A 25,592-nucleotide genomic window follows, 5' to 3' on the forward strand; every position below is an offset into this window, starting at 1 on the left:
TTAAGTTCAAAACCCTCTGCATTGTCCACAAGGCCTTCTGGGGCCTTGGGCCAAAATACCTTCAACTCTCTCTTCCTAAATATCTTCCTTCTCGAGCTCTTCGCTCATCCACCTCCAACTACCTCAGGGTCAGCCGCTTCTCCAAGCAACGAGCTGGGGGTAGATCTCTCTCCGCAGCAGGGGCCTCCCTCTGGAACAGCCTTCCTGAAACTTGAGGAGAACCATCTCCGGTTCCGGAAGCACCTCAAAACCTTCCTCTTCGCCTCCGCTTTCTCTCCCTCTCTCTCCTGCTAAAATCACTGAACCTGCACTGAATCTGCAACTGGGCCATTCACCGATCTCGGTCCTTGGCCCAGCCACTCTTCGCTGCACTGCCTACCTGCACTACGGGACTGTCTCTGTATCCTACAGCCCCTTCTCCCGGCACTTACCTTGCACTTGCCACCAGCTGGCCCTTTTATTTATCTTGTATTCTACTAACCATGTACTGCACTTTCCCCTCTCCCCTTCCCCTTGCACTTTTCCCAGTCCCCCTACCCTTGCGCGATCTGAATGACACCTGGCCTAGTAGGATCGTTGACTGTCTCCCCTTGTTAACCCCCCCGTCGCCTCGTTGTGCCTTGATTGAGTATAGTCGCATTACAAATGACATATCATGAATTCCATGGGAAAATAAAAACGAATGTACATATGATCTCAGAAAATGGAGATGGAGGAAGCTGGAACAAGTAGCTCGTTTCATGGGCATCAGAGAATCAATTACTGCACCACCTTCGTGTTATCAGCATATATAAAACATTTCTCTTAAGACTTCATGAGAATGGGGGGCAGGTCAGCCAAACATCTTTTGTTAATGTTAAAGGACATTTGTACCGCGCACTATCACCACCAGAGTGGTCCCCTGGCGCTCTGGCAGCTCTGAAAGAGGAAGGGAGGGTGAGTTAGTGAGTGGAAGCTGGAGAAGTGCAAGAGAGCAGTGATGTGCTGTTGGCGGCCTCAGCCCGGTGAGTCTGTTGGCTGGGCCTGGGGTGTTTGCAGCCGATAGTCTACTGTTGTGCTAGTCTATGTGAGTTTTTGTTTTGTTGTTGCAGTGTAGTGAAGTTTGTGTGGTTTGTTGTGCTGTAGGTCTGTGGTTGTGTTTGGTTAGGAGTTTGAGAGGTGTATGCAGAGGGGGAAATGGTTAGTGGAATTGGTTAGTCGGCATCTCTATCCTGAATTGGCCCGTTGGGCTAGCGTAGTCTCTCCATATGGGACGTGGCACCCTGCGCCTTTGTCCTGATCTGGGCCCGCCCGGCATTCAGTGTCCCTTTCACATCTCGCTCCCACCTCCACCAGCTTCCCTCACAACCCCACCTGTCCGCCCTAACCACTTAAATGGCCAGTGCACCTGCCAGGGTCCAGGGTCCACAACTTGGTTAGTCTGGTGATTGGCAATATCCCGGTAATTCCACTACATTGTGGTACCTAGTAGCAGCGAGTGAAGATGCTGGATGGGATTGGCTGGGGTTGTTCACTCCGTCTCTATGGGTGTCACCTGTGTTTCATTCTGCATGACGTCACCCGTCCAGGTGTCTTGGGTGCTTCTCAGTAGGTTCTGGGGGCTTGTCTGTGTCCTTTCCGGTTTAGTCATTCTTTTTCCTTTCTGTTTCGGTTTTCAGTTTTAGTCGGTGGGAAGAGTCAGGTTTTTAGCAATTTTCTGAATTTAAGGTGATCTTTGGTGTTTCTCATTTCTTTTGGTATGTTGTTCCAGGTTTTTGCGGCTAAGTGGTAGAAAGAGGTGCCTCCAAGTTTTTTCTTAAGGTACGGTTTTAGTTCCAGGCGGATTTCGTTGCTTGACCTGAGGAGTCTCGTTGGCTTGTAGATGGTTATCTTTTGTAGGAATTCTGCTCCTTGTCCAGAGATTGCCCTGTGCGTTATGCACATTGTTTTGAAGGTGATGCAATGTTTTACTGGGAGCCAACGTAGTGTTTTTAGGGCAGGAGTGATGTGGTCTCTTCTGGATAGCTTGAGGAGTAGTCTGGCTGCTGCATTTTGGATGCGTTGTAGTTTCTGCAGGAGGTATTCTGGTATTCCGAGGTAGAGGCTGTTTGCATAGTCGATTCTTGACATGATGAGGGCAACGATAGTGAGTGTTTTGTGCGTGGAGGAGAGGAAAGGTAGGATTCTTCTTGCTGTGTGGAGGAGGAAGAAACATTTCTTTCCCGTTGCATTTATTTGTGGTTCTAAGGTTAGAGTGTTGTCCATCAGGACGCCCAGATTTTTTAGTACCTAAGATGGTGATGGTGCGGTTCCCATTTCCGTTAGCCACGGGATGGCGGTTTCCTTCTCTTGGTCATAGGATATGATCAGGATTTCCGTTTTCCCTGGGTTGATTTTCAGGTTGTTGGCATTCATCCAGTTGTAGGCTTCTTTTTGGCCGTCGATTAGTAGGGTTGAATGGTCGGATTGGGTGTCTTTGATTTTGTAGATGATTTGAGTATCATCTGCGTAGTTGTAGCATGTAATGTTGTATTTTTTGACTATTCGGATGACTGGGGTCCGGTAGATGTTGAAGTACAGTGGTGATAGTGAGGATCCTTGTGGTACTCCACAGTCATTAACTCGTGGGGTGGATTTGAAGGTTTTAATCCATACGGTTTCTGTTCTGTCTGCTAGGAATGATTTAGTCCAGCGTAGTGCTGTGTCTGTTATGCCCATGTCTTCTAGTGTTTTGGTTAGGGTGTCATGGCTAACTGTGTTGAAGGCTGCAGAGAGGTCGAACAGAATCAGTGCCGAGGTTGTGTTCGAGTCTGCGTTAGTTTTTAGGTCGTCCCAGATGGATAGTAGCGCTTTTTCCGTTCCTCTTGCGGGTCTGAAACCGACTTGTGGTTGGGTCTAGCAGGTGGCGTTTTTCTACGTGGTCTTATGTAAGTTTGTATACGTAGGTTTCCAGTAGTTTTGCCAGCTAGGGGTTGTTTGAGATAGGTCTGTAGTTGGAGGACTTCTACAACGCCACTTGTGTTTTTTAGAAGTGGTTTGATATATGCTGATTCTAAGGTCCTCGGTACAGTTCCTGTTGCTAGGGATAGATTTAGAAGGTTTCTGTAATATTCCACTGGTGTTCTTTGTGCAAGGATTGATTTGTAGATGTCCGGGGGACAGGTATCCATGGGTGAACCAGCTTTCTTGCTGTGTTTTACCAGCATTGCGAATTCCTCTGCTGATATTTCAGGAACGTTTTTGAGTTTGTGCTGTGGTTATGAGTTAGGTTTGTTTGGTTGTATGTTGTGGTTGGTTGGTCTCTGTTGAATGGTTTGTCGGATGTCAATGATTCATTTTTTTTTTTAAGTGGTCTGCCAGGTCGTTGCATAGTTTCTCTGAGGGGGTTGGTGTGTTATCACAGCCTGGTGGGTTTCTCATTTCTTTTATGATGTTAAACATTTCTGTTTGTGTGCTGGTGGCATTGGCGATTGTCATCATAATGCCTTCTCTTCGCCTTTTGAATTTCCTTCTTGTATGCGCTGATTTGTTTCTGGAACAGTGTCTTTTGTCTGGGTTGTATTCTTTGCTCCATTTCAGTTCCATCTTTTTGTTTTCCTTTTTCATGGTGCTTAATAGTGGGGTGAAACATATTGCTGTTGCTTTTTTTTGATGGGGTGAATGGTTTTTTTGGGCGATCTCGTCAATTGTATCTGCAATCCATTTGTGTAATAGCTCTGCATTCCCGTCTAGGTCAGCTAGCTCTAGTTCCGTAGTTGAGGATTTGGTTAACTTCAGTTGTTCGAATAGGTTGCTTTCTTTGACGTCTTTCCAATTTCTTTTTGTAGTAGTTGTGAGTTTGGGAGGTTGGATGCAGACTTGAGTAGGCAGAGTGATCATGAATGGGGTGATGAGAAGGTCGCTCCACAGTATTTGTATCGGCAGTGCCATGGTGATGAGTTTTTTCTTGGTGTAAATTGCATCCAGGGTGTGTCCTGCCGAGTGTGTTGCCCCTTTTACTAGTTGTCGTAGTTTGATGGTAGTGAGTTGTTCAATCAGTGAGTTTTGGGAGTTGGCGTGACTGTCTTCGAACCAGATGTTGAAGTTCCCCAGGATGATTAGGTGGTTGTGGTTAATGGCTATGTTGGTGATGGCTTCTAAGAAGTTGTCGACAAAGGCTGCATCATATGTCGGAGGTCTGTACACCAAGATAAATGTGATGTTGGTTTTTGGGTTCGCCGTTAGGTGTATAACCATGGCTTTGCAGTTGAGGATGTTGAGTGGTTCGTCTGTTTTTATTTTCAGGTATTCTTTGAATGCTATTGCGATGCCTCCTCCTTTTTTGTTTTTCCTGTTTATTTGAAGGCATTTGAAGTTGGTTGGAAGGCAGCTTTGGATTGCGATTTTGGAGTTGTCACCCAGCCATGTTTCTGTGATGAATAGGATGTCAATGCCGTTGTCATTGAATAGATCGAAGATCTCTGTAGAGTGTTTTGACTTGAATCTTGCATTTATCAGATTGCAGTGGAGTTTGGAGGTGTAGTTTGATTTGGCTTTTCTTATGGTTTTCGTCTGATTTTTTTGAGGGGTATGTTTCGGGGTGTCAGCGTCTTCGAATATTTCTTCTAGGTTTCGTCTTGGGTTTTTGTTTTCATCGGGTTCGTCTTCCAGGAATGGTGGTTGTTGGATGTTCTTCTTTCTTTGGTGATGTAAAGTGTTATCGCATCGGTCATGTGTTTGTTGTTTCTGGTGGTGTTCATCCTTCTGTGTGCTTTTGTTAGGTTGTTTAATGTTGCTGCCTCGAACGTTGGGTTGGTTTGGTCTGGTCACCAGTTGTCTGCGAGGTATGGAGTTAAGTAGAGGGATTTATCTCTTCTCTCAGTGTTGGTTCGATTTGTGTTCCTGCCTGTGGGGGTGTGATTCTGTAGTTGTGGTTCTTTGTTGCAGTTCCAGAGTGTTTGTTCTTTCTTCTCTTTTTCTTTCCCTCCGGATGCGATTTATTTATTTATTTAAATTTATATAGCGCGCAAGTAACCCATGGGCATTGAGGCGCTGTTACTTGCAAGAGCTTAGTTACAGGCAATGAGGCATTCAGCAGTACATTATGTATTCAACAGGCATAGAGCTGCTATTTTGGTTGGTACAGTTGGTCATTAAAAACAGTTTATGCACTGGAACATAAGAGATGTATTCAACTGGTGCGAGGAATCTTATGTGAATAAGATGGTTTTAATGGATTTGCGGAAGGTGCAAAGGGAGGCCTCACCTCGGATTATAGGAGGTAGGGCGTGGGTGCGAGATATGGGAAGCTGGAACCGCCAGCTCTGGCTTTTTTTACTAATGGCACAGAAAGCATGTTAGTATATGGTGATCCCGTTGGCCTCGTCGAAGAGACGGGGTGGATCCTTTGGGAGAGGTAGTCGGGGGCAGTAAGGTGAAAGCACTTGTGAGTCAGTGTCAGCGTTTTGAAGATGATCCTTTCTTTTATTGGGAGCCAGTGTGCTCGTTTTCTGGCTTCCGAGATGTGTTCTCTTTTGGCAATGCCTTGGGCTGCCCGGAGAGCGCTATTCTGCATGATTTGTAACCTCTCTAGGTTTTTGTTGGATGTACCTAGTTAGAGTACATTACAATAGTCAAGTCTAGATCCAGTGATGGCTCTGGCTATGTTAGTGCAGTTCTCTTTGGAGAGAAAGGGCCTGACTGCGTTGATTAGTTTGGCATGATATGCAGCTGTTTATCCATGGATAGGTTGGAATCTAAGTAGACTCCAAGGGTTTTGACTGATTCTGGGACAGGTATTTTGATGGAGTCTATGGTGAAATGACTGAACTGGGAGTCTAGATTTTTTCAGCGTGTCGGGTGAGCCTACCAGGAGTTGTTCAGTCTTGTCTGAGTTGAGCGATGTTTGCGCGGCACTGTAAGATCCAGAGTTGTTTAGTCTTCGTTTGTTTGCTGATGTCCAGTAGGTTCTGCTTTGGTCTGGTTGTCTTGTGGTGTAGTACTGGGTGTGGAGGGCTGTCCGCTACCGGTTTAGGGCTCTGTCTGTAGGTTGTATTCCAGATGATATTGCCTACTCGTTCAGTCGCTGTCTTGGTAGGGGTATGGGAGGTGGTTAAGTGTTATATAGTTGGGTGTTATTGGTGGCTCTCTTTATTGTCCGTTTCCCTGAACGCGGTTGACTGTGGTGAGCTAGCTATGTAGGTTTAAGAAGGATATGTACTGGTTGAAGAGTGACTTTGGGGGGCGCAGCTAGGATTTACGCCTTATGAGGCATGAGCCCGTAATCAGAGTGTCACTCCACAGTATTTCACTGGTTGGTTCTGTCGCACTTTAGAGTGAGTTGGTAAGTGAATTTGAGGGACCTGTATAGTGGGGGAGAGGCCTATCCATGCAATCTAAATATCACACAATACGATCTGGACACAGAATCCCTGCTAAACCTGGGAGACCTGCATATAAAAAGATTAAACAGCAAAGCCTTGTGAAATGCTGCAGGTAACTGTAGCAGGGAGTAATTAATAAAAGGCGAAAATGCCACGGTTTGCGTACTATTGCTACGAAAATATCTGGCACAAGCTAAGGCTTGATCATGGATATCCAAGCAGAAAAGACAGCCAGGAGGGGATATTCGACTATGTCAAACGCCACTGAAGGATCCAAAAGGATCAGTGCAACACCATCAAACATCCTCCACAGTTCGGTTCATGGCCACAATAACGGCTAATTTGGTACGGTCATCTAATGTAGATCCCTTCACAACAAAAGTCAAAAGCCTCTATCTATGAAGTAATTACAGCGTCCATAAGCTTACTTGGGATAGAATAGACAACCGAGAGATTGGCCTAGTTTTCAGATCCTCAGGGTCGAGGCTAGATTTTATCATTATTATTTTCTTTTGATATCAGGGACCACACCCATTGAGAACGATACAATAATAATCCCTGCAAGGTCTTTAGCAAAAAGTCGTCCGTGCTTCTTTTAGAAGCCAGGATCGACATAGATCAAGAGGGGAGCCTAAATGGTTCACATTGGTCTATCAATTATGTTACCAGAGCATCCACAATGGGCATACAACAACTGAGACTAGGAACAGAGTATTAGGAATTCCAATCCGATCACAATCCCAGACCAGGAACCCTGATGGCACGGGCACTATTGCACCATTAAAAACCATACTTTTCCCCCCATCAAATTGAAGAATAGTGCTGTTGATGGTTGGGGGGGGGGTGTTACAAATACAAGTCCTCTGCTTAACCCTGCTGCAGTTAAAATGGCTCTAGCAGTGCTTCTGGTGCGCCTCAATAACTCAAAGGGAGTGGAGAAGGTGGCACTAGCTCACATGGCAGCTAGAATCTAGAATTCAGAACATAACAGTATTAACGGTGCAACGCACAAGACATTCTTCAAATAGAATTTGAATCCCTTTGGAGGGCATTGGTAAGACCTACCTGGGAAGCAGAAAGTCCACCGCAGTGTTGTACTCTGTGGGATTCACTCTCCCCTGCAAGCAACGAAGGTTCCAGCCGATAATACTTCCATCCAGACTGCCAAAAATCATCTCAACTAACCATGGGAAGACAGGATGCAGTTCCTGCAAGTAAAAGCACAGCCAGTAAGGACATTAGATTGTGCAGCCTGTAGAAGGGACACAGAATGCAAACTTGGATGGACGTGGTGAAGATTAAGGGAAGATACCCAAACAGAATGCCTGAAGAATATAACATGCATGTTGTACCCCCACACGAGGGAAATGGCACTTACAAAGAGACACGTAGCAATACCTGCAACTCCCATAAACCTGCAATGTGAAGCTACAGGCCGGCTAAAAACAAATTAAAACATTCACTGTAAGGTAGACCTAGATGGAACAGCCAAAAATCATGCAGTAGAATTTCTAAATTTCAACCAGTTTATGCCAGGAATACTTGATTAGGCACAATCCTTGGGAATTGTACCTATTCTATAATCTCTGTGCATGTTTAGAATTAGCATACACCTTTATAGAGCATGTACAGAAGCAGAAATTAAGAGAAAAATATAGATATGGTAGCTATTTATTTCCAAACAATGCATTCTGCCCATTATGTTACTGGGCATAACATTTTGTTGATATCTGGTCATTCTAACAAATGTAAAAGTTTTGAATGGCAAACTTCGAAAACATATTGTCGAAGTGCCAATTTTTTAAATGACAATTTAGTTGAAAAAAAACCCAAGGTGCCATGGTAAGTATTAGTGCTGGGCTGGGGTAGGGTTTTGGTTGGGGTTTGGGTTAGTTTAAGGGTTAAATTAGGGTTAGGGTTGAGACATGGGTTAGGGTTTAGGGTTAGATTTTAGGGTTAGTTTAAGGGTTAAAATAGGGTTAGTTTACGGGTTATGTTAGCGTTAGGGGGTCAGGCGAGGCTTGGGTTAGGGTTGGTGTGGGGGTTCTCATACACAAAAACTTTGAAACGCTACATGGAGCTGTCCAGTGCTGAAATTACAGTGCTGAAATTACAGCATGTAACGTTTCAAAGTTACTAAAAAAAAAAAAGCATTGAAATGCTACTTTTAACAAGTAGCATTTCAATTGAAACCAGTCCATGACTATTGTCGACGGATTGGTTTCCAAGAAACGCACTTTGCATGTTAAATATAGCTTGTCACAGCTTTTTTTTTTCTCCAAATCTTTGTTTTCGAATTTTTTTTTCAAAATAATCACTATAAACCCATTTTGTTCATATACCACTGTTAGTGTTCTGAAAAAAACACATTTGTTATGTAGGGTTTTGAAAAGCTAACCTTTGTGGACCTGCACAGGTTCACCAAAAAAGTATCACTTGTTAATGAGTAGAATGGCTTACATTAAGGACATCAGGAGTTTGGTGAAAGGTACAATTAACAAACACAGGAGACTGTCAAGCAATAGATTCTCCACAGAAGTATTACTTATCAAAACAGATGCATGAAGTCAAAGAACTAAAAAAGTAAATAACATAATATTTACACATCTAAAGTTACAGCTGGGTGTTCAAAAAGACACACACTTGAGAATGTACACAGTTAAATGATAAGTACTGTTACAATATTAAAGTGGATGGAAAAATAGGTTACAAATTGGAAGGCCACAGATAATTTGTGTAATGGAGAACCAGTTCACAGCACCCAACGTAATGATTCCTATTCCAAGTGGTCCACATGTTTAAGGTAAGCAACAGAGTTTTGGCTACTCCGGGGGACATGAAATTCTCCAACACAAAACTAATGGGCACAAAGTGGTAAGGTTTCACAGCCAAAGGCAAAGCAAGAGTAGCTGCTTGGTAGCTCTTAACACTCAATGTTAGCAAACAGGGACAAGTGGGAGTCTTCAAAACAGGATGCAAAGCACCCTCTAGAAACCTCATACAAGAAACAACAACACTAGTTAAGTTAGGACATTTGGGACAACTGATCGCAATGTAGGTTCTGGTGTTGGAGGTACAGGGATCGCGGTGCAGAGTTTTCTTCAGAAGACAACTTTGACAGCCAAGTCTTGTGATTCAGAGGTTCTGATCTCTATCAGTGACCGAATGGTTCCAAACATCACCAAGCTGGACCCAGGACGAATAACTTCTGCATTCACTCTCACACGATCCGAGTATGCACAGGATGCCACAGACTAACAGTTATAGTGACTTTGCACAGGGGCTGCAGATACAATGCCTCATGGCCTCAGGGCTCTGGTTCCATCAGGAATCCCCTTTTTGATAGAGAGCAGTTGCAGGAGAGCAGTGATGTCCAGAGCCCACAAGGAGGATGTGCAGCGTTTCACAGCATGAGGATGCATGAGATCCAGGCAAGAGGAGGTGTCCTTTCTTCTGATGGTGGATGCCAATTCTAGACCAACAACTCTTCAGAGCTCCAGGATGACTACCACTAGTTAAAGCGATGGTTGTCCCAGTAGCAGTCTTCCATCATTCTTCTGCATCCTTGCAAGTTAGATCCTTTGTTCCAGTAGACGACTGAAGAACGGCTCCAGAACCTCTACACAACAAATCCTGGGGCTGGCGGGACCTCGGCTTGCCCATCAGGAAATCTTTAACATTCACAGCCTGCTGGGCTGTCCAATCATGATATTTAAGAAGGGGGACCACACAGACCCTAATTGTTATCGGTCTATCTCTGATTGACATACCGGTATAGGCATTTGCAAAATACATACTTAGTAGAGGTGTGGGTTGATGCTAGTAATCTTTTGGAGCCACTGCAAGCAGGATTAACAAAAAAGCTACTCTACAAAAGATCATTGCTTTGTGCTCTCCACCATGATAGACAAATATTCCAAGGTCAGAGGTGGGAAGTTTTATGTGGCCTTTCTGGCTTTTGATTCTATCCCCAGGCATAAGCTATCGGAGAAATTGGCTGCTTTGACTATGCCTGCAGGTCTCTTAAACCTGCTGCAACTCTGTTATAGGGACACACGCCTGTGTGTGTGTCTCCTTGGATGGCTTGCAGTCAGAAACATTACCAACTAACAAAGGCGTGAAGCAGGGCTGCCCTTTGGTCCCAATACTATTTATTTTAGATCGCTCTGATTTTAATTTAGCAAGTTTGGGAAAAGGGGAGAATGTCCCTAGTCTGAATTGTTTTAATTTGAGACTTTTTAATGTATGCAGATGATACCGCTTTGATTGATTGAAACCAAGGCAGGCTCCAACGGAGCTGTTTATATGCAAAGGCATATTTCTCTTCTCATGGGTTGAAATTAAATAGATCTAAGACAAAAATGTTTGTCTTTGGTAAGGGAAGAGTGGGCTTCACATGACATCTTGGTGGAGAACTGATTGAGATAGTAAAATCTTATTGCTATCTCGGTATGAAATGGACAGAGCATGTTGCAGCCAATGCCGAGAAGGCCTCTGCCAAGTTGGGCGGCCTTCTTAGATTTTATCATATGTATGGTGGACATCTGCTTGATAAGTGTCCGGAGGTGTACAAAGCCAAGGTCCGCACACAGATGACATATGGAAGGGAGATCTGGGACTTCGTCAATTGTAACATTTTGGAGAAACTTCAAAACAGAATAATGAAAAAATGAGCGGGCCTTCCACAAGCTATGCCAAATAGTGCTCCACAGTTGTAAATGGGGATTCCATCATTTGAGGTACAGGCACAAAAAAGGTTTGCTAGTTATTTTCTAAATGTCTGTGTGGGCCAACCAATAAACCCATATTTAAAGAGTGGCAGGGGGAATTAAGGGATCCCGAAATTTAATAGATACCAATGGAATAATGAGGGAATTACGTTGCTGTCTAGGTGGCAAATCCCTTACAAGGACTGACCTTCCTGCTATACCCTATCCAACATCGTGGATATGATAAAGCAGGAAGCAAGGAGGTGGGATTTGGAGAGAAATGTTGGGATGGTGCGTTTACTGCCCTCCCTTGCTTCTTGTACAGCCTTAAGAAATGTTTACCTACAGGGGTGGGGAAATTTGCTCAGTTATATCAGTTATACCTGGGCCCTGCAGAAGGAATATAATAATGATGAGGTTGAAAATGTTACCCTTGAAGGATAGAAGAAGGTGGGAGCAAAGAAATGTCTAGGATCTGCCTCTAATCAGGATAGAGGCGACGACTTGGGTCACTTTTTGATGTCCACGGTACTTAGACCTGCGTAAACGTTTTTAACTCACTATTTTAAAAGCACAGAATATTAGATGTTACTGCGATGCAATTTGTTTAATTATGGAGTGTATTGAGGAGGAATTTCTGAGAACTTAATAGAAGGGCATCTATTTTAAATATTGCATAAATCATTTCAAACTGAAATATGAAGATGTATGTATTTAAATTTAACGGTTTTGTTGTTACTGGAGAAATCCGAATTGAATAAAGGATCTGATCGGATAGCCAGCTCAGTTACAACAACCTAAATGGTTCAGGATTTGTATTGGGTTTGTCTGCATCAAAGGCTACTAGCCAGAGCCTGCGAAGAAGAGGCCCATATATAGCTACATTCCATCCCTGCCCGGTAGGAAGACGGCCAAAAGAAAACTGAAGCACAAACATAGGGCTTATTATTGTTTGTTTTTTAATTGTGTTTTGAGTTCCACAAACAAGCATGTAGAAACCTTTCACAGAAAAATGTTAAAACTGACAATCACAAAAAATGAGACATTGAAAGGAGGTAAAAACTGAATAAATCAAAGAAAAAAAAAAGATCTGAAGGAGCAGCGCATACAAAGAGCAAAAGAGAAAAAAAAAAGAAAAGGACTTCAAAAAAGGGACATACAACACATTATTGAATTCCATTTTTTTTTTCATCTCCTACCTTCCCTCATCTACACCCAGCTTTGATTATTTCAATTTTCCCAGAATTGTGGAGGCTTTGTTCCCTACCTCACTTTTGAGGCACTTAATTATGGCTTCTCTCAGAGTCACGCAGCCCGTCACCAAGTGTTTTATGGTTTTTGTCATATCACTCCTCCCACAGAGCCTATTTCCTGTGTTTTCCCCCACCTCAGCCCAGCCTCTCGTTCTCTCCAATGTCGGCAGTTGGTTTGTTCGAAAACGGAGATACACACTCTTTAGTTTTGTGCAAGGGAAGATGAGTAAATGTTTTGCAAGTTGTTCCCTTTTGTTATTAAGTTTTACATATTCCTTGCAGAGTGTGGTCTTAACCAACTCATCTTTGGTTATTGCCCAATCATAATGAAAACTTTCTTTTTTACCATGGCAGGATTTATCATCAACTCTTCTTTAGAGGAGCCTATGTCAACCAGGAGATCATACATGTGTTGTTTCAATTGGCTAATTGAAAACCCAGAATCACGATTTTGTTCTACACTCCACTCTTCATACAGAGATGGTGCAGGAGGGTTAAGTGTACTTCGTAGCCTCCTCCAAGTTGTTCTGGTGGACAGAGATACAAGCCCAAACTCATGTCTTATTTTTTTTGTATTTGTAGAGTGCACTACAGCCCTCAGGCATCGCTGCGCTATGAGAAGGCTTGATTCAGGGTTACATGAATGCGGCCCCATCAGAAATACTTGATAACAGAGGCTAGTTGTCTAGTCTTACCACTACATTCAGTAATGAGGTTGGTAAGCCCAAGGTATTTTTCCATAACATGCCCTGTGTAGTATTTAGTTTATGACCCAAATCATTCAAGATTATATCAAGGACATATAATATAGTAGGTTCCACCTGTAATTAGTAGAAGTGTAAAAATCGCTTCAATGTAAAGTGACATAGCTAGGCATATACGTGCTTCATTTTGGTGAAGAGTGGGCTATATTTAGCATCAATATGTTGAAACCAAGATTAGATGGAAATAGTGTTTGCAACCTCATACCCCAGGTAAGTCAATGGGTTTACTCTCTCCAATCGTTTGTTCCCTACTTGCCAAATCACTGTTTTTGGAGTATACTTTTGTCAAGAAGATTAGTACTCTTGATTTTTGGCCATTTATTTTTAGATGTTCTAAAGCGCATGTATGGAACGTGATCAGCTTCCGCTGCAGACCGATCAGAGTAAGGTCAAAAAGAACTATCTCGACAGTGAAAGCTAACCAGTCCAAAGTTACTGTACCCAACCTTACTGGAATTGTAAGATCCCCTTCCACAGTTCACTTAAGTCTGATGTGTAAAGATTAAAGAGGGTGGGGACTACCATGCATCCCTACTGATGTGATTACAGGGGCCGTCACAGCCTCCTCCCTGTCCAATCTCACTGTCAGTATGGAGAAGTGCGAGCAGCTGGACTAAATGAGGAGAGATTCCCAGTGCCACAAGCTTCCCCCATAGCCGTCCTCTACTGACCGTGTCAAACACATTAGACAGGCCAATGGAAGCCATATACACAGTCCCCAATGTTTTCTTCTTCACGGTTGCCCGGAAATGAGCCATAGTAAAGTCATTTAGGGGGGTGCCCATCCCTGAGCGAAATCCCACTTAATGCTCCGTTAGTAATTTAAGGGTATTCATCTAGGTTTTAAGTTCTTTTAACAACAGAGTGCCAAAGACTTTGCTGGAGGAATCAAGCCTGAAATTCCTTGGATTTTGCCTATCCCCTTTCCTGTAAATAGGGATGACAAGCTATGGTTTCCATCTGGAACCCTATAAGAAAGAGAAATGTGTTTGAAAAGGTCCCAAAGAGGAGGTGCCCAGAGCTCCACATGTTTTTTGATCATTAGTGGTGGGATGTTATCAGGCCCTGCTACTCGACGGTTTGGCTTTCCCTATAGCCTGTCTTCAAGGTCCCAATTGATTAACTTTGTCTGTTGCGACAACTTTCCCCCAAAATCATAGACCGCCTCCTTCAATGGGAGGGAATACTGTTCCCTCAAATATTGCTCCCAAGCCTGGGCCTTTATCTGGCAATGCCCTGCTATTTGAAGTTTTTTTTCTTTGTGGCATCTCCCAATGGATCTACCATCTCTTGGTTTCTTTTAATGTATGTTTCACGCCTAATGAGTTTGAGTGATCTCTTATATTCCAGCATGATTTTCCTCTTTGCTTCCAAAAAAAGGGAATGAGTAGTTCTGGCTCTATAACATGCTCTAATATCAACTCTCTAATATGCAAAAGGCAAAGGCAAAAAAATGTAATTGTTAGTATGCATGGGATGCCCCTTAAAGCTACCCTTACCAGAGAGTGGCCTTAAGCACTTTTGCAACTTGATGTTATAATTGCCAGAGTTCAATTCCTCACCCCTTTCCAACATAGAATCCAATTATTTTTTCAAAGCTTCAGTAAAAGTTCTATATGCCTTCATATTCCATCGTATGCCCCTCCCACCCCCTCGCTGAAGTTGTAAAAGCTAGGGAGGGTACAAAATCGGATGTACCTAAAGGTAAATGCATGGTAAAATGTATGGGGCTTCCCCAACCACCTATCCCCCTGTGTAAGAACGCCAGATATTCTACCGAAGCTAGTCGAGAGAAAAACAATCAATTTAGGAATGTTTTGTTCCCATTCCTCTAGGTATGAAATCCCTCAAAACGTCCATCTTGCAGGGGTACAGGGATGAATGTCCCTGCTCACAAGTAATTTAGACGAAAGCCACCCTGAGCATTTACTCTTTGATTTTGATCCCTCAAACAAACCACAATTTAACCCCCTTTTACTATTCACACAAACTGCATTTAAGCCTGCTACAAGTACAATGTGCATCTCCCCAGCCAATCCGAAAACAAAGCATCCAGGAACCCATGTGTGGCCAGGATAGAGGTTCTTGCGTAGTTTCCATAAACGTTTATAATCAGCAAGTTTGCTTTCATCTGGGGGATAAAGATGTTAACTGCCATCAAATCTTCAGAAGGAATCTCAATCTCCCGAGGTGTACAATTGAATTTTAATTCCACAGTTATGGCCATCCCCCCTTTGGGGCGACCCATGGTTTCCTGCAGCAATATAATGTTTGCTAATTTAATGGCCGAAATAGATTTCCCCAGCAGTTTGTGGTACCCGCAGATGTTCCATGTCACAACCGTGGTCTGAGGTCCTTCAAAGTTGCTGTTGTCTGGCCTTTGCGCTCAAACATTTCTATGGTGCCCTCCCGCCATGCCCAATAATCCTGCGTAGTGTTTGCATCCTTTTTGTGTCCTACCATTCCCTGTATTTATGGCAATCTCATTTCTACCAGCTGGATCAGATTTAGAAAGAAATTAATTTCTTGTTGTCAAGCGAGTTCCTCCGGCTGATAGCCTACTGTTAACAAGGCATCTGTTTTTCCCATACCATTTGGACAATTAGATTTGATGCAAAGAAGCAGACTGACTGCTCTGCTCCCTTTTTCGGTATGCCCTCTGAGCGTGATGTTCTGAGCTAGGGCATAGCTTGAGAGCCTCTAGTTATTTGCCCCCTATTCATGTGGACATTTTTTTCATTCTCTTCTAGCTTCAATACCATTTCTTGGAAAGTTTTGTTTGTCCCTTTTTTGTGGGCCCCCTGAGATTTCTGTAACACAATGTGATGCTATACGTCCTCTGCGTAGGGGATTCAGTGTTCTGAGATGTTGGATTCCTTCACCTGTCCCAGTTGCTTTTTTCTGATTTAAAAATGGGTGGGACAACCACTCTTTTCCTCCGGAGCAGTATTTTCATTTATCGCAATCACTTAATTCTGGGTTTCTTGTTCCGGAATACTTTGTCTTTCGTCCTCTGCCATAAGAGGCCCAGGGCTTCCTAGAAAACCCGTAATTTTTGATTTCTTCTTTCTGGAAACCCGCGTTTGTCCTAGCTACTTTGCTTTTTGTCACTGTTTGGAGATTCTCTAATTTCCTGTTCTCTTTTCGAAAGAGCCTCCAAAGATTTCCTTGAGTTTTTTTGTTTGTTAATATTAGGAGCCGGTAAATGTTTAGACTTTTTCTTTTGGGTTTTTGTTTTCCTTTTCCTTCTGGAGACTTTTACCCAACCTTCTTGTTCCTGGTCATTTTCTATTTCATCTAGATTTCCATGGGGGATTCTCTCCGAAAAAAATCATCTCCAGGCTCCATTGTTTCCATATCAGATGTCTCCTGGTAGTCACATAATTAAATGAGTGGCAAAGGGGAGTCCGGTGTTTGAAAGACTTCTACATCCTCTGAACTCTCAACTTCAGAAATAGGATGGTCTGCATCAATCTCCCTGTGCAGACACACCTGGGTGGAGTTTTGTGTTGTAGCATGTATTTTTTCCTGAACTTCACTCTAACTCCTTACTCCACAATCACCAATATGGGAGCCAGGCATTTTATTTGATGGTGATTTCAGCTGTGGTAACAATAGCTTGTTTGATCCCAGCTCCAAGACGATGAGTTTAAGAGTATTTTCCTGATCCAGCCGATGTAGGAGCAACTTACTCATTCCTTGCTCCAAACTACACAGCTCCTCAGCATTTACCTGTGCAGTTTCTTTCACGTTGTCGTAAAGGCGCAATAATGATTCAATCACCAAATGCAATGCAGAAATTGATGCAGGGCCTAAAGTGTCCATTTGCTGCATGATGTTTGAATCCCTTCTCAAGGAAATGTTTTTTGGTGTGGGAAAATGTTCATTTATTGTTTGCCTATGTGAATTTGGCGGGGCACAGGAGTAGTGGTCTTCCTGCCTAGATGTTTTGTGGGGACTCAACTGCAGTTCTAAACCATTTACAGACCTTATCGGTGAGTATATAACGGGATTTCTCCCTTTGTTAATAACACGATAATGGCGTTCCAAAATGCCCTCCATGTCACTGCATAGTCTTTCAAAAGAACGGTCCAATACACTTCGCTCGCTCCCAGTGTTTCCAAGTGCATCCTCACTTTCATATAATTATGGATTTCCTTGAGTTAGCTCTCTCACACTAAGATGAAGTGAGTTATAAAGAATCCCCGAAACAAACTGGGGCGATATTAGGTCTGGGCTTGAAAAGGTAACATGACTTTTACCCAGATTCGTAGCATTTATTTGTTGCTCCCCCAAGATATTTTGTTCCGGTCTGCTCTCTGCTTGCAGTGAAATGTCAAAATGTTTAGGCAAGATGTTCTCTCCCCCCAATTGTACACCCATTGTTTGAATCATGTCGCTTCTTGGGGCAACTGGTTTGATTTTGGTCCCTCTTCAGTAGTAAGCGGCACATCCAGGCTCATTTATTAGAGGGACCGTTTTATCAGAAGCGTTCACAAAAGCGTCACTCCTCCCACATTGCTCTTGATGCACTCTCAATGCTGCTCTTCCTTTCTTTGTGATAGTTTCCCCACTAGGCGGTTTCGATGTCATAATGAAATGGCGTATGCCAATGAATCAAGTCAGACCCACCATCCGTCTCCTCGCTCACAGTAAAAGACTGTTTAACACTGGGAATTACAGAACCAACCTCTAATAGCGGAATCAGGACTCACTCACCAGTATTCTGAGTGCGGCGTGGGAGACGGTGCAGCGCCTCGGCTCTCACTCTTCGGTTTTCCGACTGTAGGAACGTTTCTTCTGCTTTCTTCTTACTATCAACGGAAGAGTTTAACGATGTATTCGCTGCCGCCCGCAGCCCGCCTCAGACTGCCCGAGACTTTTCTTTGCCGGTCCTTCGCACCAGCGCTTTACGCCACCGGCAAACTATATAGGACAATCTTTCCTTGTAGTTAAAGGTACAGTGTTTCTTTCCAGCATGGACACACTTCCAAAGCAAAAGGCAACTCTCGCAAGGACTGCCTGAGACTGTCCTTTGCCGGTCCTTCCATAGGTCTTAAACAAAACAGCACTGAAGTGTATACATAGCTACCATGAGATCAAAATAAAATGTGTGCACCCAAAAAGGAAAAAATGTTAAAAAGTTTGACTGCGACCAGTCTGTGCAGGATTCACTTAGCATGGGGAAAAAACAGAGGTTAAAAGGAATGGGAATACAATATTTCACAAAAAGCCAAAGACCAAGTGGGATGCAAGGTCACACAGCCGCTCTCTTAGAAGACCCAATCAGGGTATGCAAGTTATGTGAACTCTGCAAAACTTGATAGACTCCAAAGTAAAATTGTTTACATATTCAGAAAAATATAATGATGATAATGAAAGTTCAGTGGTATTTCATAAAGATTTTTATCAATCACTGGTTTTGTGAAAAAATATGTCTCTTGGTATGAGGCGTCACTAATATCTTCTTAGTGAGGAAAGCCAATAGCATTTTATGTCAGACCAAAATAATCTTTTGCCAATGCATTTCGGATTTACAAATCCTTCGTCAGGGCAAGTCTGTAGTGAACATGTATATTTACATAACATCCAAAAGAGGGTGTATCACAATGCACATTCATAAAAAGATTATAAATAACATACCAATCATTGTAGTGGTAGAATGATCGGTTGATACATAAAAGAAAAATAGAAAAAGAGAAAGAATGAGCAATAAGAAGTCTGTAAGTAATGAGGTTAGCGATGACAAGAAATGCAGCTCGCGTTTACCTGAGAAAATGGCAGAATGCTTGCATGGATAGTGGCTTGGAGAACCAGAACCATGTGGTAGGCAAATAAACTGCCCGGACAAAATCAGCGCCAAGGCGCAGATAAGCTGAAACATAAGAGAGACATTGTAAGGAACCCGGGTGGGATCCGTGTAAACAATACGTGTCCTAATGTCAGGGGAGCTTACCATGAGACCAGCGAGGAGTCGGACTGTTCCTCTGCCTTGCCGGCGTGTAACTGCGGTGTTCGCATCGGAGCGTTGCCCGGACAACGTTCCTTTAATAAACCACGTGATCGCGGCCTGGCAAGGCGCGCGCTACGGGACAAATGACAGCAAATAGGTTTCTAAGTGATTATATAGAGCTATAAACTAATTATTCGCCTTAATGGGAATATGTCAAGAATTGTGAAAACCAAAGATTGTAAAAACAAGGAAACTGAAAGCATAGAGATAAAAGAAATACTCCAATGCAAGGGTGGAACTAGTGAAAGCAGATAAGAGAGTCATAAAAGAGAAATGGCAAATACAAAATAGCCCAAAAGAATGCTGGGCTAATAAAAGAAAATTGCAAAGTAAACACATAGTAATAACATCTATATCAACATTATATATATATGTCCACACTGGATCATGTCATCAAACGACGGCATCTGAGGCTATTTCATGTAGTCATTGGAAAAATCATAGGGGAAATCAGATACATAAATCATATTTGCAAGTACCAACCCACTGTAATGGTGTTGTCGCCAGACGGCACCTTGGGTCCCAGACCGAAGTCCAGGAAACACAGCGGGGTGGTCCAAGTCCATAACTCATAAGATATATCACAGTAAATAGTTGCTAGCAATTGTACCTTGAAAGCAAAGAGATTACAAAATTAAAGAAAACAGTGATAATTCATCTCCTCGTTAATCCCATTGGGAACCAGACTCCCAAGCTTGTCAATCCAGAATGACTCCCTGCGATTCAACCGCTGGTTAAGGTCTTCATGTGGGTTGTTTCTTGTGAGTACCTCTAAAACCACAAATCTAATCTGAGTCAAATTATGTCCATTCTCCAACCAGTGCCGTGCTACGGCAGAGTTGGTGTTAGCATTACGAATACATGAACAATGCTCATTCCATCTTGTTTTGGCCATTCTTGTGGATTGGCCCACATAGAATTTTCCACACGGACATTTAATGCCATAAATTATGTTGGTGCTGTCACAGGTTCCATAGTTTTTGAGCAAAATCTTTTTCCCTGTTCTGGGATGGTTAATGGAATCTCCCTTGATGACCAAGTTGCAGTTGGTACAGTGTACCCGTCTGTTGGGTTATCGGTTCCTTAAGGGGTGGTCTTGTGTGTACAAGTTCATCTCTCAAATTCCTGCTACGTTGGTAAGCAAACACTGGTAATTCTGTGAATAAATTTTGTACTCTGATGTCATTTTTAAAGATCCCCCAGTGTTTACTGATGGTCTTCTTAATTCTGTTGCTCTGGATGAAGAATTTTGATACAAAGACAGGTGTTTTAAGTTCTCTCTTTTTTATAGAATTTTGGGTAGATAGCAAGGTCTCTCGTGTCAAGATGTTGACCCTAGCTGATGCTGTATCCAGTTCTGCTTGTTTATAGCCCCGGGCTAAAAACTTCTCTTTCATAATCTGTTGTTGGGCTAAACAATCATTGGGGTCGCTGACAATCTTCTTAACCCTTAGGAGTTGACTATATGGGAGATTTCTGAGTAAACTGGGCTGGTGAAAACTCAGACGATGTAGAAGGTTGTTACGATCAGTAGGTTTACGGAAAATTGAAGTACTGTAACACGTGGTCTCTTTTTTGATGGAAACATCCAAGAAGGTGATAGTGTCATGAGAAATTTCTCTCGTGAATTGGATCCGTTTATCTATGTTGTTTAGATATTCAAAGAAAGTGTCGAAGGATGTCCTTGTGCCTCTCCACACTCCAGAAAAAATCGTCAATGTACCAAGTCCAAAGGTGAATGTCATTCTTCCAACGTTGGTTATTGAGCACATTATCGGTCTCAAACTTATACATAAAGCTGTTGGCATATGAGGGTGCCATTGTCGCTCCCATAGATGTCCCCGAGGTTTGAAGGTAAAACTGATTGCGATATTGGAAGTAAGAATTTTCAGAAATGAATTGTAGGAGAGCCAGTAGGAACTCTTTCTGTGCTCGAATTTCTGATGCTTGTAGCAATAGCCATTCTACTGATTCTATACCGAGGTCATGTGGTATAGACGTATATAGGCTTTTAACGTCTATGGTGAACATCAAATCATCCTGTGTAGGAGTTATAGAATTTAGTTTCTATAGAAAATGTGTGGTATCACGATTATATGTCGAAGTTTTTTGAATCAGAGGCTGCAGAAAAAAGTCAATATAAATACCCAGCGGTTGGTTGATGCTTTCCATGCCTGCAACAATGGGTCTTCCTGGTGGGATGTTTGTGAATCTTTGGTAAGGTGTAGAAGTTTGGAATCCTTGGGTGGTCTTTAAACAAACATTTTTGGGTATGTTCGTTTATCCAATCTAGTTCGAGAGCTTTATCCAGTAAAGTCTTTAGGTTCTGCTTGATCGTAACAGTTGGGTCTAGATCTAAGGTGGCATAAATAGTCCTATCTTGGAGTTGCTTGTTGCATTCTGCATCATAGTCAGCCGTATTCTGGATGACCAACGCTCCACCTTTATCCGCTGGACGGATAGTTATGTTCTTGTCACTATACAAGTCTTTGATGAGTCTCATCTCGTGAGGTTTTAGATTTTTATGTGGAGGATTCTTGTAACTGATTCTCTCCAAGTCACGGGTCACCGATTTTTGAAAGATGTCGATGGATGGAACAGTTATAGGAGGCACGAAACCACACTTTTCTAAATTCTTGGAAATCTGGACCGTCTAGTGGTTTCTCTTGGACTTCTAATTCTTCAAAAAAGATCTTCAATTTCAATTTCCTAATGAATTTGTAGAGCTCGATTTTGGTGTCGAACAAAGTGGTACCATATGTAGGTACAAAACTCAGACCTTTTTGTAATGTGTCAATCTCTGGCCTGCTCAATGGTCGGCTGGATATATTAATAACTAGGTTCTCCTTGACTGAAATCTGGTCTGTGGTTTGTTTTTTGGGTTTCCTCCTCCCCCTGCGGGTCCTTTTGGGCGGGCGCCTAAAAAAGCCGAAGAGGAAGGTACTTGTGCTGCAGGACCAGTTCCTGTGTTGAGCTCCTCAGCCGTCTGTTCCGTGGATATTTCAGGTTCTCTCTGGGCTTCTGAATCAGAACTGCTAGTATTATCTGATGTGTATTTGAAACGTTTCTTAGGTGCTACAGGGTCATACCGTTCCATCCACGTGTAGACTTCATCTTTGATGTAATCGTAGGTGTCTCATTTAAATTTTTTAACTTTTTTCTGTTCCAATTCCGTTTTGTAGTCTTCAAGCTTGGTGTTAATGTCTAACAAGATGGTATCGTACTCCTCTTTTCCTAGTGTAGCAACAAGTTCTTTCTCAATATCTTCGATCTCTATCTTAAGCGTCGTCAAGTTCTTGGAGAGTTCTTGAATGGTTAATAGAATGAGATCTAATGAACATTTGTTCAAGATTGCCTCCCATTTACGGACAAACTCCTTGCTTTCCTTTCTACAGCCTCTGATTCAAAACTTCGACATATACTCGTGATACCACACATTTTCTACAGAAACTAAATTCTATATCTCCTACACAGGATGATTTGATGTTCACCATAGACGTTAAAAGCCTATATACGTCTTTACCACATGACCTCGGTATAGAATCAGTAGAATGACTATTGCTACATGCATCAGAAATTCGAGCACAGAAAGAGTTCATACTGGCTCTCCTACAATTCATTTCTGAAAATTCTTACTTCCAATATCGCAATCAGTTTTACCATCAAACCTCGGGGACATCTATGGGAGCGACAATGGCACCCTCATATGCCAACAGCTTTATGTATAAGTTTGAGACCGATAATGTGCTCAATAACCAACGTTGGAAGAATGACATTCACCTTTGGACTCGGTACATTGACGATATTTTTGGAGTGTGGAGAGGCACAAGGACATCCTTCGACACTTTCTTTGAATATCTAAACAACATAGATAAACGGATCCAATTCACGAGAGAAATTTCTCATGACACTATCACCTTCTTGAATGTTTCCATTAAAAAAGAGACCACGTGTTACAGTACTTAAATTTTCCGTAAACCTACTGATCGTAACAACCTTCTACATCGTCTGAGTTTTCACCAGCCCAGTTTACTGAAGAATCTCCCATATAGTCAACTCCTAAGGGTTAAGAAGATTGTCAGCGACCCCAATGATTGTTTAGCCCAACAACAGATTATGAAAGAGAAGTTTTTAGCCCGGGGCTATAAACAAGCAGAACTGGATACAGCATCAGCTACGGTCAACAGCTTGACATGAGAGACCTTGCAATCTACCCGAAATTCTATAAAAAAGAGAGAACTTAAAACACCTGTCTTTGTATCGAAATTCTCCATCCAGAGCAACAGAAATAAGAAGACCATCAGTAAACAATGGAGGATCTTTAAAAATGACATCAGAGTACACAATTTATTCACAGAATTACCGGCGTTTGCTTACCAACGTAGCAGGAATTTGAGAGATGAACTTGTACACATAAGACCACCCCTTAAGGAACCGATAACCCAACGGACGGGTGCATACCCTTGTCTGAACTGTACCAACTGCAACTTAGTCATCAAGGGAGATTCCATTAACCATCCCAGAACAGGGAAAAAGATTTTGCTCAAAAACTATGGAACCTGTGACAGCACCAACATAATTTATGGCATTAAATGTCCGTGTGGAAAATTCTATGTGGGCCAATCCACAAGAATGGCCAAAACAAGATGGAATGAGCATCGTTCATGTATTCGTAATGCTAACACCAACTCTGCCGTAGCACGGCACTGGTTGGAGAATGGACATAATTTGACTCAGATTAGATTTGTGGTTTTAGAGGTACTCACAAGAAACAACCCACATGAAGACCTTAACCAGCGGTTGAATCGCAGGGAGTCATTCTGGATTGACAAGCTTGGGAGTCTGGTTCCCAATGGGATTAACGAGGAGTTTAATTATCATTGTTTTCTTTAATTTTGTAATCTCTTTGCTTTCAAGGTACAATTGCTAGCAACTATTTACTGTGATATATCTTATGAGTTATGGACTTAGACCACCCCGCTGTGTTTCCTGGACTTCGGTCTGGGACCCAAGGTGCTGTCTGACGACACCATTACAGTGGGTTGGTACTTGCAAATATGACTTATGTATCTGATTTCCCCTATGATTTTTCCAATGACTACATGAAATAGCCTCAGATGCCGTCGTTTGATGACATGATCCAGTGTGGACATATATATATAATGTTGATATAGATGTTATTACTATGTGTTTACTTTGCAATTTTCTTTTATTAGCCCAGCATTCTTTTGGGCTATTTTGTATTTGCCATTTCTCTTTTATGACTCTCTTATCTGCTTTCACTAGTTCCACCCTTGCATTGGAGTATTTCTTGTATCTCTATGCTTTGTTTCCTTGTTTTTAAAATTTTTGGTTTTCACAATTCTTGACATATTCCCATTAAGGCGAATAATTAGTTTATAGCTCTATATAATCACTTAGAAACCTATTTGCTGTCATTTGTCCCGGAGCGCGCGCCTTGCCAGGCCGCGATCACGTGGTTTATTAAAGGAACGTTATCCGGGCAACGCTCCGATGCGCACACCGCAGTTACACGCCAGCAAGGGAGAGGAACAGTCCGACTCCTCGCTGGTCTCATGGTAAGCTCCCCTGACATTAGGACACGTACTGTTTACACGGATCCCACCCCGGTTCCTTACAATGTCTCTCTTATGTTTCAGCTTATCTGCGCCTTGGTGCTGATTTTGTCCGGGCAGTTTTTTTGCCTACCACATGGTTCTGGTTCTCCAAGCCACTATCCATGGAAGCATTCTGCCATTTTCTCATTTTCTCAGGTAAACGCGAGCGGCATTTCTTGTCATCGCTAACCTCATTACTTACAGACTTCTTATTGCTCATTCTTTCTCTTTTTCTATTTTTCTTTTATGTATCAACCGATCTTTCTACCACTACAATGATTGGTATGTTATTTATAATCTTTTTATGAATGTGCATTGTGATACACCCTCTTTTGGATGTTATGTAAATATACATGTTAACTACAGACTTGCCCTGACGAAGGATTTGTAAATCCGAAATGCATTGGCAAAAGATTATTTTGGTCTGACATAAAATGCTATTGGCTTTCCTCACTAAGAAGATATTAGTGACGCCTCATACCAAGAGACGTATTTTTTCACAAAACCAGTGATTGATAAAAATCTTTATGAAATACCACTGAACTTTCATTATCATTATATTTTTTTGAATATGTAAACAATTTTACTTTGGAGTCTATCAAGTTTTGCAGAGTTCACATAACTTACATACCCTGATTGGGTCTTCTAAGAAAGCGGCTGTGTGACTTTGCATCCCACTTGGTCTTTGGCTTTTTGTGTATTTTGAATTAGGGTGTCTCCTTATTCGTCACAGCCAGCTCCTTTCTATAATTTTATAATTTGACAACAAGGAATCTTCAGAGCAACGAAACTTCTACACAGAATCAATTATTTGAGGAATGTGAATATCGTATAGTGGTGTCCACTCTCTTTGCTTTCTCCAATACAATATTTCACTGCACTACTCTCCTTAAG

At 42.4% G+C, this 25,592-nt stretch overlaps 1 protein-coding gene across 4 annotated transcripts in view; it reads right to left on the minus strand.

Annotated features, from left to right (window-relative positions):
* The window catches only part of SMPD4 (sphingomyelin phosphodiesterase 4), a 669,498-nt gene that overhangs the window by 528,989 nt on the left and 114,917 nt on the right, over positions 1-25,592 (minus strand). For all 4 annotated transcript variants that reach the window (XM_069619878.1, XM_069619877.1, XM_069619876.1 and 1 more), the window contains exon 4: positions 7,407-7,549. In XM_069619878.1, the coding sequence (XP_069475979.1) occupies positions 7,407-7,549 (143 nt within the window). The remainder of the gene's footprint in view (positions 1-7,406; positions 7,550-25,592) is intronic.

This window comes from Ambystoma mexicanum, chromosome 10 (genome assembly GCF_040938575.1).
Source record: "Ambystoma mexicanum isolate Mex_15411 chromosome 10, UKY_AmexF1_1, whole genome shotgun sequence".
Taxonomy (NCBI): Eukaryota; Metazoa; Chordata; class Amphibia; order Caudata; family Ambystomatidae; genus Ambystoma; species Ambystoma mexicanum.